Genomic DNA, 16223 nt, shown 5'->3' with positions numbered 1-16223 from the left:
TAAAGTTACAGTTAAAGTTATGTGTGAGCATGCCCGTTCTGTGTAATAAGATGTCGTTAATTATTGTCATTATATTTTGCTTTTTTCTCAATACAAATCAAATTATATAATATAAAACTTAATTAAAGGGACGTAAGTGTGCTATGATAATATTTAGGTAGAGCATAACATTAAAAAGTTACTAAGATGTATCCACTACAGAATGAACTTACAATTTAGTTTTGTGCAGTTCATTAGGTTATATAAATTTCTATACCTATATAAAACTATTTTACTAAAAGGGATTAAATAAAATTAATAACCAACATGCAACATTATTTATTAATATTTTCATAGTGTATCAAAATCTGAGGCATAGCCAAGGTAGTTTTTTTTTTTTTTTTTTTTTTTAAACCTAGAAGGGTAGAACAAGTTCTAAAAAGTAAGTATTTTTTAGAACTAGTTCTATCATCCTACCCTCCTCTGCCGTTTCTTCACTTTCTAGGCTCCCACTGATCCTCACTTCCTAATTTCTGATCTCCCCACACAGGAAGTGCCTGCTCGTCCAATCATTGACTGCAGCTGTGACCCACCTCAGACAGTGATAGGATAAAGGGAGATTCACACCCGTTTTTTCTATGTAAAGGTTAGGTTTCAAAAAGTGGAGATCAGAGATGACCTGAGCAGTGTTAGAACAGCAGAAGCAGGGGAGTTGGGAAGTAAGTAAGGTTTCTTTTATTTTATTTTTTTAGCCACTAATTGGCTTTTAAATGAAAATAAAATTAAAAACACCATATAACCCGTTTAAAACATTATTCTCTAGCTGTATTTGTGGTTATATTAAATATACACATTTTATACTCTTGAAAACGCAACACATTCCGCTATATTCATTACAGCAGAATGCATTGCCCAATGAATTACTTTATAAAATTTAACAGATTACAATGTGTATGTTTTTTTATTATGCAGCAAAAAATAAGAAAAAAAAAAAAAAAGTAAAATAGAAAAGAAAGCAGTGAAATATAGACAAACGAAATAAAATCTGTTTGTCCATGTTATACCATAGAACTAAATATTTACATTCATCCAAACATTTCTTTGAGTAATCAGAGGATAAAAAATATGGATGTTTAAAGCAAAGACAAAACTGAATGTGAACCTAGCCTAAACTTTTTTATCCTATAGTGGTGGCTTCCGGAAGGCAGAAGTTTATCTTTTATGTCTGACCATGCTGAGGATTTGAGACACTGCATCAGAAAAAACTAAGCTGTAACCGCTAAAAAATTGGATTTCAAAAGAACAAAAGGTGTTTAAGGGAACATAGAACATACCAATGTACCTGAAGAACATAGTTGACTGTTTTTTGTTTGTTTCATTTATAGAACTAAAGCAACTTTTATTGTAGACGAACCTAAAGTTTTATTTGTCTCTAAATTAGTCTTCTGCTTTGCGCTCACTACAGTCTAATAGCTACAACTAGAAGCCCTGGTTGTATGCCAAAAAACAGGACATTCTTACTTGCATGGTGATAAATTTACTATGTCTTAGTAAAGAACAGTAGTAATCACTTAAACACACTCAGACCCCTGGACAAAGTGATAGATATAGAGAGGGACGGGTATTCTGGGGCCCCAGGAGGGATACCATAACATTCATGCAGCTGACGCTCTTTGGGAGGCAGGTGGACGTGATGCTGAAGAGCAGATTGGAAAGTGTGGATTCAGCAGAACATGACCTGGCCACACTTGAGGGTAAGACACAATGTTTATCAATTTACCGTCATAATCGCCATTCATGAGTTTTTCTTTGTCAAATCATGACACAGTGTTTGGTTATCACACAAGTCATAGTCATACACAGTCTTGAGTTATATATATTTTGTTCATTACCCATAATATTATACAATCTCATATGTATAGCATATTCATTCCTGTGGGTTTTACCTTTGCTTGCAATCCCTTCCAGTATGGCACTTTTTATTTTGATTTATTTTTACCATTGTCCTTTCTAAAAAAAAAAAAAAAAAATTACCTGTGTACTTAAGTTGTTGTTTTTATTAATATTTTTGTTCTGATTTATACACAGAAAAGAAGAAAAATGAAAAAGGAGACGATTCTAGTTCTTCAGCTCCAAGCACGGCAAAGGTACCTTTAACATCTGAGCTAGAAGACATGTTAATGAAGCAACAAGATGAATCCACTGTCCACCAAAATAGGATGCTAAAACCTATCCAGAAAGTGCATGAACTGCTCCGTGACCATGGAAGGGAAATCAAGGATAACCAGAAACAGCACTGTCATATTCTAAGACATGGATTTCAGAGAATAGAGAAAAAGATGGATTCAATGACTAATGCATTGTCCAAAGTCCACAAAAGCATTCTTAGTCTTTCCCAGGGCATGTTAGCTTTGGCCCGTCAGACTGCCACCATGAACGCTGAACTGGTGAAAACTAATAATCAGATTGTTTCCACCTTCCAGCGCCTTGTCCAACTCAAAGAGCTTGAACTTTCCAAAAATCCTTCTCAGTCATCTACGCCAACAGAGCCAAGCAACTCTAACAGTTCTGCAATGTCACGGAGATACCGAACCCGAGGAGGAAGGAGACTTTATACCTAAAGACACAACAGAAGCTGTTTAATGTTTGGTCTATACAGCTATGGGAGAGTTCCACTAACATTACATTTTTGAGCTTGCTTTGCCTTTTTGATTTTGAAAGAACTTAAGTTTTTTTCTAGTAACTTATGGTTTTAGAGCTTCTATTAAAACTTTTCTTTTAGAAAGCAATGTTTTGTTGTTACTTAATTCTTTTTGTATCACTATATACAATTAGGCCAAATTAGTAACAGTTTTGGTAGTATTCTTGGCCAAAACCTTCTGTTCAAAGAGTACATTTGGTCATACATGAAATTCAGCTCATATGTAAGATACAAAGGAGAAAAACCACTGCCAGGTACTTCCAGCAGCACTTACCTCCCTAAAACAACAAATGATCCTTGTTGACAGTAGAAAGGGAGATAATTGACCTGCTCCCATATACATTAGAATTCTGGCAAGCATAGACAGGATATGCTGATTTTTATCTAATCTTGCTTCTCGTGGTTGTCATGTTCTGGATGTTCCTTATCATATAAGCCCTTTTTGATAAAAAAAAAAAAAAGATCAAGTGTCAAAACAAAGGAGAGAGGAAGCATTCACTAACATTTTCTTAGGAAATGTTTCATCTCTCTCTTGTGTCAAGAACCAATCATGTTTTTGATGAATGATGATCTCCTGAACTATTCTGTTGTAAAATATGCTAATTTGAAATATGCAAAATTTGAGGAATAAATTAAAGACTCAATATTGAGTTCTCTAGATCCACTCTGACAAAAATTGTCTTTTGAGTGTTTTAGTATTAAAACTATGTTACATTGTACTTGCTGAAAATGTTATGATCAGATGATCTGGTAGATTCCAAAGTCGCCTTTTGAATTACCAAATGTTCTCATGAAAATAAGATGAGAATAGACCAGCAAATACCAAATGTCTGTGCAAATTTAGCATGAGCCAAATACCTTACAGGAATTCAGTAAAGGGGTTTTCTCCCCACCAATCAGCTGACTGTAGTGTTTATAGCACCTTGGTGAACACTCTGGCTTCTTCATTACCAGGTGTTTAGCTTTGAACATTTCTAAGTGGCTGTGCCTAGTACTACTCACAGCAAAGTCCCAGTTTAATTGGGAATAAGCTGTAGAACACTTTATTTCCAGGCATGGCCGCTACACAGTGTATGGCAATGTACCTGGTAAACAAATTTGCGACTGAAGTCCTCTTCTGTTCTACAATCAGTCGATGGGTGTAGTACCGGGAAGTTGGACTCCTCCTTGGTGTAAGAATAGTCCATCAATATTATAGTCCCGGAAAACCCTTTTAAATAAATTAAGGTTGACCAGTGCTCTGTTTCTGCTGTTGGTTATGAACTGTGGGCAATGTATTTTAAACCTTTATATTGTATATATATATTTACCTGTTACTTTTTCTGAAATTCTGAAATCTTTAAAGAAAGAGGTACTAAAACACTCTAATCAAAATATGTTATTAAAAGACCTACAAATATGAGGATTAAACTAAATAAATTAAATATAGTATTTATATTTAACACTCCATAGAGTTTCTTTTTATTATTATTTTTATAAATTGCTACACACAAAATATGCTTAGAAAATAGATTGTGCCTTAATAACACAAAAAAATACGCTATAAAACACAATCATCGCTACTGTAAATGTTTTAGAACATGTCAGATAATCCCATCAATCTATATACTGCTTTACAATGTGGGTTTTACGTATGCCAGCAAATTCCTTAGCACCGTAGGACACAATTTCTTATTGATAGAGGCAAAGAGTGAGGAAATCCTCAAGACATTTTCATGTATCTTAAGATAGAGATATATTTCCGATACAATGATAGAAAGACTAGGAGGGGAGAGAATTTAAAATAGGAATATCCCCTATTGCTTGTATGAAATGGAGAGATCAATTATACATTATGGGAAGACGCACCTCAGTCTCATGCAGCGCAGCTTTGATTGTGTGAGATTCAGAGGGAAGGTGCCGCTCTAGAGAAGTTATGAAAGTGTCCGAGACAGAGGTAATGAGATGGGTGGAAAGAAATAATGTGATTCAGGCTCAGGAGGGATGGGATGAATCATATTGTATTTGGATGTATGGATATGTTTTCTACTGTGCTACAAATCTATTGGTCAACACCATTTCCATAAAATACTACTGATATTTTTTCTTTTCTTTGTAACAATTACACTTAATGTTCTCTCTTGGAATAATATGACATAGAAAATTCAGTAACATTGTCCAGGTGTATTCCTGCTAATCAAATCTGACTGTTTCAAATAATATGTAATCATCTGTTACAGTTTATACATTTAATAAAGTGATTTCCACAATTATGCACTTTGGTAGTTTTTTTTATTACTGGCCATGCTGGCTCCTGTACATACAGTACTAAGGAAGATGATTTATATGGTCAATTTATCAGGTTTTCACATTGTGACCTACAATGTATCTTTCATCGTCATTAAACAAAGTGCTTACATACCATGGAGGTGTTTTACAGAGGTGCTAGTTGTCGCATCTCCTGAACTCCCTCAGATCACTGACTAAATAAGAGTATACTGTAACTCATAACTAAGGCACTATAAATGTAAGATAAGGGCTTATACCCTAAGGGTATGTTCACACTGTGGAATTCCCTGCGGAATTCCATGAGCGGAATTCTGTGAGTGAAATGCCGCACAGTGAACGTTATCATCTGTGTGAATGAGTCTTCTGCGAGACCCGTTCACACTGTGGAATTTCAATTCCGCTGCAGAAATTGTTCCGTGCAAAGAAAGAACATGTTCATTCTTTGGCGGAAGTCCGCAAGCAATGGTGACGGCGCAGTGCCGCGCGGTCTTACCGCTGCCTGCCAGGCGGAATCTCCGCTCACTGAATTCCACAAGCGGAGATTCAGCTACTAATACGTAGTGTGAACATACCCTAATAATTGTCTAAACTCTTCAAATACTTAAAGAAACATGTCACCCAAAAATGCTTTTTAAACTATCAACATCATGTTATACAGCAAATAGAAAAAAAAATATATATATATATCTCTATATATATCTATATATATATATATATATATATATATATATATATGTGTGTGTGTGTAAAAAGATTAAGTATAAATAGTTGTGTATTAAAATCCCTGCTCTTTCTACTCTTAGAAGTCTAGTGAATAGTGTCATTAAATAATAGGACCACCCCTTGGACTCCTAACCATGGAAAAATTTGAGATTTCAGTGTACAAATGACTAAATATATCTATCTGCTCAGTTCCTGCTTCATAATATGATCCTGAAAGATTAGATAGCATTTTCATGGTGACAGGTTCCCTTTTATGGGGCACTGTCAGATCCAAAAACTTTTTATATGTTGTCACTGATGAAAATTAAAGACCTTTTGTAATATGGTTGCTTAATTTTTTTTTTTATATTTAATAATGAAAACGGCTTCTGAAAATCCCACCACTAGGGGTCCCCATACCTACTGGGACACTAACCAGTCCTGCAGCAGCATTATGCTTGTCCATGAGTCATGGATAAGAGAGGACTCATGGACAAGGCTGCATAAGCAGACACACCAATCACCTCCCACCATCACAAGGGAGGGACACGCCCTCTTCCCCTGAGATGATTTCTAACACTGTGAGCTAATGAAAAGAGAAATGTTATAAAATATATAGGTGATAGAGGCATAAAAATTAGGTGTACATTGTCAGGATTAGGTACTAAGTTACACATTATTATTATTATATATATATATATTTTTTTTTTTTGTGGGATTTGACAGGTACACTCGTTGCCATGCAGCCATAGCTTGTTTAGAAAAATGTTTGTTTTCTTCAGTACACCTGTGGGTTAGCCAGCTACTGCGTCTATAAGCAGAAATGGATATATGGCTCCCAAGCAATAAAAATAGAAAACCAATCTAATTATTAACAAATCAGCATGTTCATCTATGTTAATGGTTAAAGGGCACCTGTCACATTTCACATTAGGGCATGTTCCAGTATTGAAATAACTGGTAGAATTGTGCTGACCTAATGGCCTCTTCAAAAGCATCTCGTCAAGAAATCTTTGTGGGCAAAGACCAAAATAATGGCCAAGCGGAGACTCCTGGGTGTGTCAAAATGTTGGCATTTTGTGTAGGAAGCATCAATAAAGATGTAAGCTTGCCTGTATGGATACTGTGCAGAGTATTTTTTGAGTATGTAATGAGCAAGGGAATAAAGGCAATCTGACTGTGAATCCTATAAAGGGAATTCCCATCTGGACACTGACCACATATTGAAAGGGTAATGTCTCATCTCTGTGACCTGCACCTACCTCAAGATCTAAGGCCCTCATGCCTGCTTGCATTTATGGGGAAGGAAGCCAAAAAGAGCTGAGATGGGCATTTTACCCAGTTGGTGTAATGCTGATGTTAATGTAACATCGCAGGCCACGCTGATTGTGGGAACTCCTGACTCACGGAAAAAACATAGTTAATAGTGTAACTCTGTTTACATAACTCCCATTAACCTTTATTGCAGTTATCTTAAGTTAGTAAAACAGCCCATTCAGCTTGTTGACCACCCCAGAGGTACTGCCTGTGCTAACTTGACTTAATGGATATGTCATAAATATCCAGATTTTTTATGTTTGTTTAATCTGATGTGTGCTGTGTTATTATATTTGTGTGAACAAAATACTGTAGGCAGCAGCGGCTCCAATAAATGGTGTTTATGAACATTTCTCTTGGAAGGGTGGTGTAGTGTACTGTAGGTTAGTGTTAATGTTATTTTCTATTTTACATATTCAACAGGTTGATTACATATACATTTTTTGATTTTCCATAGACAGAATACACAAATGTTTAGAGTACTTTCAAAATCTTGTGTTTCAACAAAACAATCAGTGTTTACGATATTTACTGTATTTTGATCGTCATTTCTTACCGAAATACTATAAAAGTCTCAATTTATATCATGTGTAAACAACATTTCCTTCTTAAGGGAATACAGTATCCACTAGACTAAACAAACCTTCCAAACACATCGCACTATCCTCGTCCTCCCAGCTGCTTAGTCTAGTGTCCTGATGAGTATGGCTGGAATTTTAGCCCGATATAAAAGCTCTTCCAAATCAGAAGCAACTGCTGAGTGCCAAACTCAGTTGGATGTGAGACAGCTGGAGAAATGGAATACTGTGTCATCGTATATCTTACCTACAGGCCACGTCTCATTGTGATTAGTTAGACTTGTTTGTCCGTACGGCAGAGACAAGATGAGAAATGGTCAAAATAAAAATAGGAGCCTTTGCTATAAATCTGCTGCCGTAGATTACAATCACATGTTTGTGTATTGGATATTAAAAGATCGGCAAGGTATTACGTTACAGTATAGGGACAAGTAGTTTAACAGATAGGTAACATTTCTATTTACTTTGGATTAGTGCTATAAAATTGTGCCTTAAAAAGAAGATATATGTATTTATTTATGCATTAATGTTATATTCAATGATAAAGATTTTATTAGGACTTTATAGGGATTACAGTATTTTAACATATTGACCGGAGGTATAATGTTAATGAAAAGTTACAAAACTCTATAAAACTGTCAGGGACCGACCAGGAGACAGGGAGAGTGAGCCCTAAACTGACCCTAAAACCGCTCTCCCTGCCTACTTGCCCATCCACCCTAACTGGTTTATCGACAACTGGGCACTGGTCCCTCCCTGAGCTAAAGTGCAGGGGCCTAATAAAAACACAGACTAATAAATAGTCGGTCACAAACCAGAAACATGACAGGAACATAGAACTCTATAGTAATAAATTCAGAGGACACAGATCAGTGAGCAGCACAGGGGACACAATATCAGCGGACATGAACAGGGGACTCCGTGGTCTTGAACAGAGAACACTATAGATAAGCGGTCAAGAACAGAACTCCAAAGATTTGAATAAAGAACTAATAAACATATAGAGTTCAAAACACCAGACAGGAAAATGGATAATTGTGAACATACTCCAGAACAAAACAGGAATAAGCTTAATCCCCTAGAAAACCTCTGGTAGACACCGTAATAACAATACCCTCCCCAAAGACAGGTAAACGGGATCTAACGCTAAAAAGGAATTATCGCAATCCCTCCGAACACCTCCAGTAGACATGGAGTCCCCATGGACAGGTAACAGGGATGCCATATTGCAACTCAGAAAAACAGATACAACAAGATATAATTATAGAACACAGTTAGGACAGGATAAATCGCAATCCCTCAAAACACCTCCAGTAGACAAGGAGTCCACATGGAACAGGTAACTGGGATGCAAAATAGGACACTGTTAACACTGGACACACAAACTGACCTCTGATGTCCATTTTAGGAACTGTCCAGAGCAGGAGAAAATCCCCATAGCCAACATATGCTGCTCTGGACAGTTCCTGAAAAGGACAGCAGAGGTCAGCAGAGAGCACTGTGGTCATGACAGAAGAGAAATCCAAAAAGAAAAGCATTTCCTCTGTAGTATATAGCCCCTAAAAAGTACTGGAAGTATTAAGATTTTTTTAATAGAAGTAATTTACAAATCTGTTTACCTTTCTGGCACCAGTTGATTTAAAAAAAAAAAAAGTTTTCCACGGAAGTACCCCTTTAAAAACTATTTCAGAGCTTTAAAAAGCTGTGTATCTTACCTTTCTACTTGCTCACATAGTGCAATCTCCCAGCAGGAGAAAGTGGGCATTTCTAAGTAAGCATGACATCACTGAAGCCTGCTGAGGGACCACTTCCGCCCTCACATGGTTGCAGTGCTGTGATGAATAGAAGACCTCTAGCTCTGTGCATGTTTCAGTCTGTGTTGCTATCAGTGAGGCTCTCCTGCAGGTTTCAGTCTGTGCATCTTTCTGTGAGAATCTGTGGCGTTTTCACTTTCTGTGCAGCTGTCAATCAAGCTCCGTGCAGAAGAGCACTACCTGAGGCTTCCTGCCAGGCTGGGAGGAGACCAAACTGTATTAATTGTGGCAGGGAACAGAAGAGAGCCGCCTAGTGGCCGTTTTCTTTATACTACATTTTAAACATATTTATGTTGATAAGTTTAAAGGGGCTTTCGGAGCTCCGCACGCAGCGTCCGGAAGTTCATTACTCCGAACGCTGTGTGCGGGCTTCCGTGTTCACGGCCGCCGGGCGTGAAGTCACGCCCGCCCCCTCAACGAAAGTCTATGGGAAGGGGGCGCGAGCGCTGTCACGCCCCCTTCCCATAGACTTTGGTAGAGGAGCTCCGAAAGCCAGGGCAGAGCACAATCCCTTTAAAAGCAAGTGAATGGAAAAGTGTCTGATAATTACACATGGAACACTATATTAAAAATTTTATTTGGATTTGGTGACAGGTACTCTTTAACAAAAGTCCAAGTTGGTGACACCTGCATAACAGAATGAAAATCAATGAAGATTGTAATATCAAATTTAACGCAACTTTTAACTTTTGCCATTTAACCCCTTGCCGCAAAACGCTGTTTATAAACCGTGGTGCGGCATAGCAGGGTTATGAACTCAGGAGCTGAGCTTGCATTATACCCGCACGGTCCCAGCTGCTATCAGCAGCCAGGACCCATGGATAATGTTGAACATCGCTGTTCAGGCAGATGTCTGGCATTAACTCTTTAGATGTGGCAATCAAAGTTGATTGCCACATCTAAAGTGAAAGCTTCCCGGCAGCTCAGTCGGGCCAATCGGGACCACCACGGTGAAACCGCGGTGTACCGATCAGCTAGGATGCATGAGGAGATTCCCTTACCTGCCTCCTCTGCATCCAATCTCCAAATGACTGCTCCATGCCTGAGATCCAGGCAGGAGAAGTCAAGCTGCGATAACATTGATCAATGCTATGCTATGGCAATACATTGATCAGTGCCTGCAATCTGTATAATGCATGTTATAGTCCCCTAAGGGAGCTATAGCATTGCAAAGAAAAAGTGAAAAAAAGTTAATAAAGATGATTTAACCCCTCCCCTAATAAAAGTTTGAATCACCCCCCTTTTCTGAACTATAAAAATATATTGTTAATAAAACTACACAGTCAATGGCGCAAGCATAAAAAAATTCCAAAGTCCAAAATAGCGTATTTTTGGTCACTTTTTATACCATAAGAAAATTAATAAAAAGCAATCAAAAAGTCTGATCAAAACAAAAAGGGTACACATAAAAACTTCAGATCACGGCACAAAAAAACCCTCATACCCCCCCATACCCGGAAAAACAAAAAAGTTATAGGGGTCAGAAGATTACAATTTCAAACATATCAATTTTCGTGCATGTAGTTATGATTTTTTCCAGAATAAGACAAATTGAATCCTATATAAGTAGGGGATATTTTATTGGTATGGACCTACAGAATAAATATCAGGTGTAATTTTTTCCGAAAAATGTACTGCGTAGCAACGGAAGCCCTCAAAAATTACAAAATATAATTTTTTCTTAAATTTTTTTGCACAATGATTTTATTTTTAGTTTTGCCATAGATTTTTGGGTAAAATGATTCATTTTGAGTCATTATAAAGTAGAATTGGTGGTGCAAAAAATAAACCATCATATGGATTTTTAGGTGCAAAATTAAAAGGGTTATGATTTTTAAAAGGTAAGGAGGAAAAAATAAGAGCGCAAGTACGGAAAAACGCTATGTCCTGAAGGGGTTAAGGTAACCACTAGAGTATTGTAATAATAATAGATAATGATGGGTTATCTCTAAAAGGGTTGTCCAGTTTGGAAAATCTTTGTTATTCCTTGTTATTCCTAGCGATAAACCTACAGCACTAGAAACCTATGGTGGAAGGCAGCAGCATGGATTCAATATATCTGTAGCTCTACCACAAACCAGTACTACATGCTGTAAAGATACTGTGTGGTCAAGCACATGCGATCATGCACCAATATTCAGGACACCCTAGAGAGAAGCTATCTCTATAGAAAGACATTTATTGGTAATGACATGACCACTCATGACTTCTTGGAGACCAGTTATGCCTGCTTTTCTGTGAGATATATATATATATATATATATATATATATATATATATATATATATATTCAACAAGTTCAATGCAGCACTACTTCACCAAAGACTCCCGGTGCCAGCGCCCCGACCAGATCACAGTCCCGTAATAGAAGAAAATTGTCGCAGCACTCGATAAATGAAAAAAAAAGTGAGTTTATTCCCACATGTCCAGAAAGAACAAGCGACGTTTCAGCTCCTCAATGGAGCTTTTTTTCAAGCATGAAAAAAGCTCCATTGAGGGGCTGAAACGTTGCTTGTTTTTTCTGGACATGTGGGAATAAACTCACCTTTTTTTTTGCATTTATTGAGTGCTGCGACAATTTTCTTCTCTCTCTCTCTCTCTCTCTCTCTCTCTTTCTATATATATATATATATATATATATACATACACACACAGTCATGTATCATTTTAGTATTTGATTACATTGCTTTGTCATGTAAACATTTAATACATTTTTATCTCTAAAACCTGTTGTGCTTCAAAAGGTTTTGGACATCCTAAATATTATGTGATCTAAATTCAGCCTTTTGTGTATAATTTTCTGGGTCCCAAGTGATCATAATAAGGAATTTCCCTGAGGAAGCTGGTATGTAACTGGGGATATGTGTTGGGAAGTAAGAGTGCCATATCCCACAGTTTTATGGTTTGGTATCATTAAGTACTATCTTTCTATGTCTGAACTGGTTTAGTTCCAGACTGATATTGAGGATTCAAAACTGAAATAAACTCAAAGGGTGGGGGGCATCATATGTGAGATTTATGTTGCTCGCGCTATGAATTTATTCATACATAGGCGCCCAGTTTCATTTTCTTAGACACTGCAAACTTACATTAGCAATCTTCAGTTGCGCCAAATGTATCACAGTGTATCAGGCTGATTGCTAAATCTGGCCTATCTATAGACTGTCTAGACTAAGTTTAGACCCTTATAAGCTGTCTCAAAGCCGCACAAATTTTGGTGGCCTAGACCACAGCGCTTTTTACCAAAGCCGCACCTTCTTTACCACCTTTGTTGGACCTGAAGGAAAAATGTCTAAAGTTCGCAATGAATATGGTGCAAGCAATGCAAAACTGTTTTGGGGGCGAATTGCTTCAAAATTTGGATGCCTTTGCAATAATAAATTAGGGCCAGTAATTGTTTGAGTGTTTTTTTAATTAGACAAAAATGATATATTGTTTATGTTTGGAATGGTGGTTGTTTCTTTATTGCTCCATCTGGTTCTGTTTCATTTGTTCTGGCTTATAGCTGTATAGTAGCAATAGCAACATACCCTTTCATCATTTTCTAAGGGATTCCTAAGGGCCTTATTACATGGGGCAGTTGTTGGCCGAAAAGACTGCACGAACAATCTGGCGATTATTTACCATATATACTCGAGTATAAGCCGAGTTTTTCGTGCTGAAAACGCCCCCTCGGCTTCTACTCGAGTGAACTCTCCGCCTGTCAATCCCTTCATCAGTGGTCTTCAACCTGTGGACCTCCAGATGTTGCAAAACTACAACTCCCAGCAAGCCCGGGCATGCTGGGTGTTGTAGTCTTGAAACCTCTGGAGGTCCGCAGGTTGAAGACCACTGCGGCCTTCGTCATCATCCAGCCCCCCCCCCCCACACTTTTGTTTTGTACTTACCACAAGTTAGGGTGAGCTGGTCCAGGCCATCTATGCTGCAGGGACCGTCTGGTGGGGATGGTTATTCGTTGCGGGCTTCCATTTTCACCGGGAGGGCCTCTTCTCCGCGCTTCGGCCACGGACTAGTGACGTTGCCTTGATGATGACGCACAGGGACGCAACATCCCTGTAGGTTCAAAACTACAACACCCAGCATGCCTGGACAGCCGATGGCTGTCCGGGCATGCTGGGGGTTGTAGTTTTGAAACATCTGGAGGTCCGCAGGTTGAAGACCACTGATGAAGGGATTGACAGGCAGTGATGATGAAGGGGGGGGATGTATTTCACACCCTAGGCTTATAGTCAAGTCAATAACTTTCCCTGGGTTTTGGGGGTAAAATTAGGGGCCTCGGCTTGTATTCGGGTCGGCTTATACTCGAGTATATACGGTATGTAGCTGTAACAGGTAGAAATATGAGATCAGTACTTGTTTAGTGAGTGGCCCAGTCCATGCAATGCAGCCCGAACATTGGGGCATGTCAATTTTTTTCATGAATTGCTTGTTTGAATTAATTTTGTTGTGTAACATGGGGTACATCAAGTCCCCATTACCACTGTACGAAGGAAACACTTTCTACAATGTGTTGGATGATAATCAGAAACAATAAACACAAAATTGTAATTAAAAAATGGAAACACGAATGGCAACAAAAATATTTTATGGATAAATAGGCAAATGTTTTCTTCTCACCAGCTATAACTCATCATGTGTGTAATACTCTGGCCAGATACTTCCTGACACCAGGTGGGAAGCAGCGTTCAATCTGCTATGTTGGCACATAAGTCAATGAGCAGAGCCAAGTGACTATGTGTTATTGCTATAGATTTGTTCATGGCTGACTGTGCAGTGTCACAACAGAGCAGAGTGCACTGACACGTATATCAACACTATATCCATTCATATTATCTGTGGATTAATACATTAGTACTGTAATTAGATGTGACAGAATATTTTGGCAATTTTAATAGGGTTTAAGCACTTTTCATTGAATGCAGTCACACCACAGTATGATGTGGGATAGGTAGATATTTGCTAAACTGAAGCCAAAAGTAGTAGTTTCCTGTTAAATGTAACTATTTCATATGTACCACCATGTTTAATTGGGCCATTGGGCCCATATTAGAAAACCATACATTTAGTGGGCAGGCAATTAAATAGATAAAAAAAAATGGTGTGTTGCTATTAGACATGTGCAATTCGTTACGGCACGAATGTCTAATTTACCGAATTTTACCGTTTTCGGGCATATTTTGACATATTTTGAACATTCCCGAATAGCCACGATAATAAGAATAGCAAAATAAAGAATGCATCCGTTATCCGTAAACGAAAGTAAAGAATTAATTCTAATATTTTTTATTGGTCCTTGCGCTAACACTGTTGCGCTAACACTGTTTCTGTTACTGTTACCAGGGTGCCTCCAGCTGTTGCAAAACTACAACACCCACCCAGCAATGCTGGGTGGGTGTTGTAGTTTTGCAACAGCTGGAGGCACCCTAGTAATAGTAACAGTGTTAGCGCAAGTGACATGACATGTTATACATAAACCACCCGACAATCAAACACATCAATCATTCCTACAGCATTCATTCATTCACTCATTCATTCAACATTACATTATGTATTAATAATATCTTACCTGTCTTCCTATGTTCCGATCTCTGCTGCTGCCCTCTTTTCCTGCACACACATGCTCCCGATAATGGTCCCCTACTTAAATAAAAACCCGAATACCGAATGTATCCGAAAAATCAAACCGAACACTCGAATACCGAATGTATCCGAAAAATCAAAACCGAAAATATTACCGGACCGAAAATTTTATCCAAAACGAAAAAACAAAACAAAAATTTTTCTTGTGCACAAGCCTAGTTGCTATTGTCTCTATGCACCTATAAGCAAAAAAATTAATAAAAAAAAGAACCAGATGGAACCATAAAAAAGCTCAGACATTCAATGTCACAATACTGTGCCATATAGGTAACAATATAATAACCATCATGAATGATAATTGTTACAGCCAATAACAGTCCATCTCTATTGAAGTGAATGCTCTTGAGTTACAAAACTACACACAGTCCATAATTAAGAGTGACACTGTTGCTAGAAGAAAGCCAGTCCTGGAACAGCTCCTTTACGATTTGATCAATGATTCATTTTGTGTAATATGATTATGTGTATTTGTTGCAAATCAAATCCCTATACAAATATTATATAGAACTCCCTATTGCTAAATAGATTTTCCCTAGAACTGTGTGACATGTGGGAGGTAAAACTGTGACATGTAGCTTTCACAGATATGTATAAAAAGGCTAAATAAAATGTGCAACAAGAAAAGAAAATAACTTTGTCACTAAAGACCTTTAAGCCTTAAAAATGTTACCTTTAGTTGTTGGCTTAGAGTGGGTGGAATCATGAATCATTCAATAGGATATTATATATAGTAGATAACACAATAAATATATATATATATATATATATATATATATATATATATAAATATTTTTTATTTGACTATGTTACAGGGGCTGTAAAGTTAGTGTAGTTCATAATATAGTGTCTGTACCTGTGTGTGATGGTTTTCTCACAATTCTTCTGTGATTTTCACCCCAATATGTATTTTTTAAGAGCATATAAAATGACTGTTGTCTCAGATTTTTCCCAGGTTGCAATGCGGCCGAGACCTGACTCACTGGTCAGCTGATGACAAGGAGCCTGTCTGCTACAATGGGTGGAGGAATCAATCTGCAACTAATGCAACAGCTGTAGGCACCCTGATTGAAAATCACAGATCTTTTGAATGGATGCAGCTCATTTATGTTTCAATGGGTGGGGTGGCTGATGTGTGGGAGGGAGGAAAATGGAATTATGGGATTTGTAGTAAAAAAAATAACTACAACATAGCCATTTAGCCTCAAGACAAGCTCAGATCCTTCC

General features: G+C 37.7%; 2 protein-coding genes across 3 annotated transcripts in view; both read left to right on the top strand.

Moving 5' to 3' along the window:
* The window catches only part of EPHA3 (EPH receptor A3), a 434619-nt gene that overhangs the window by 229951 nt on the left and 188445 nt on the right, over window positions 1–16223 (top strand). The window lies entirely within an intron of this gene.
* On the top strand, window positions 1235–4920 carry LOC130357033 (uncharacterized). Its single transcript, XM_056559345.1, has 2 exons — window positions 1235–1733; window positions 2068–4920. Exons 1-2 carry the CDS (start codon window positions 1637–1639, stop codon window positions 2598–2600), a joined length of 630 nt encoding a protein of 209 aa, XP_056415320.1. The 5' UTR covers window positions 1235–1636; the 3' UTR covers window positions 2601–4920.

The sequence above is a fragment of the Hyla sarda genome, chromosome 2 (genome assembly GCF_029499605.1).
Source record: "Hyla sarda isolate aHylSar1 chromosome 2, aHylSar1.hap1, whole genome shotgun sequence".
NCBI lineage: Eukaryota > Metazoa > Chordata > Amphibia > Anura > Hylidae > Hyla > Hyla sarda.
The sequence above is the reverse complement of the archived record's forward strand: the minus strand, read 5'-3'. Positions and strand labels throughout refer to the sequence as shown.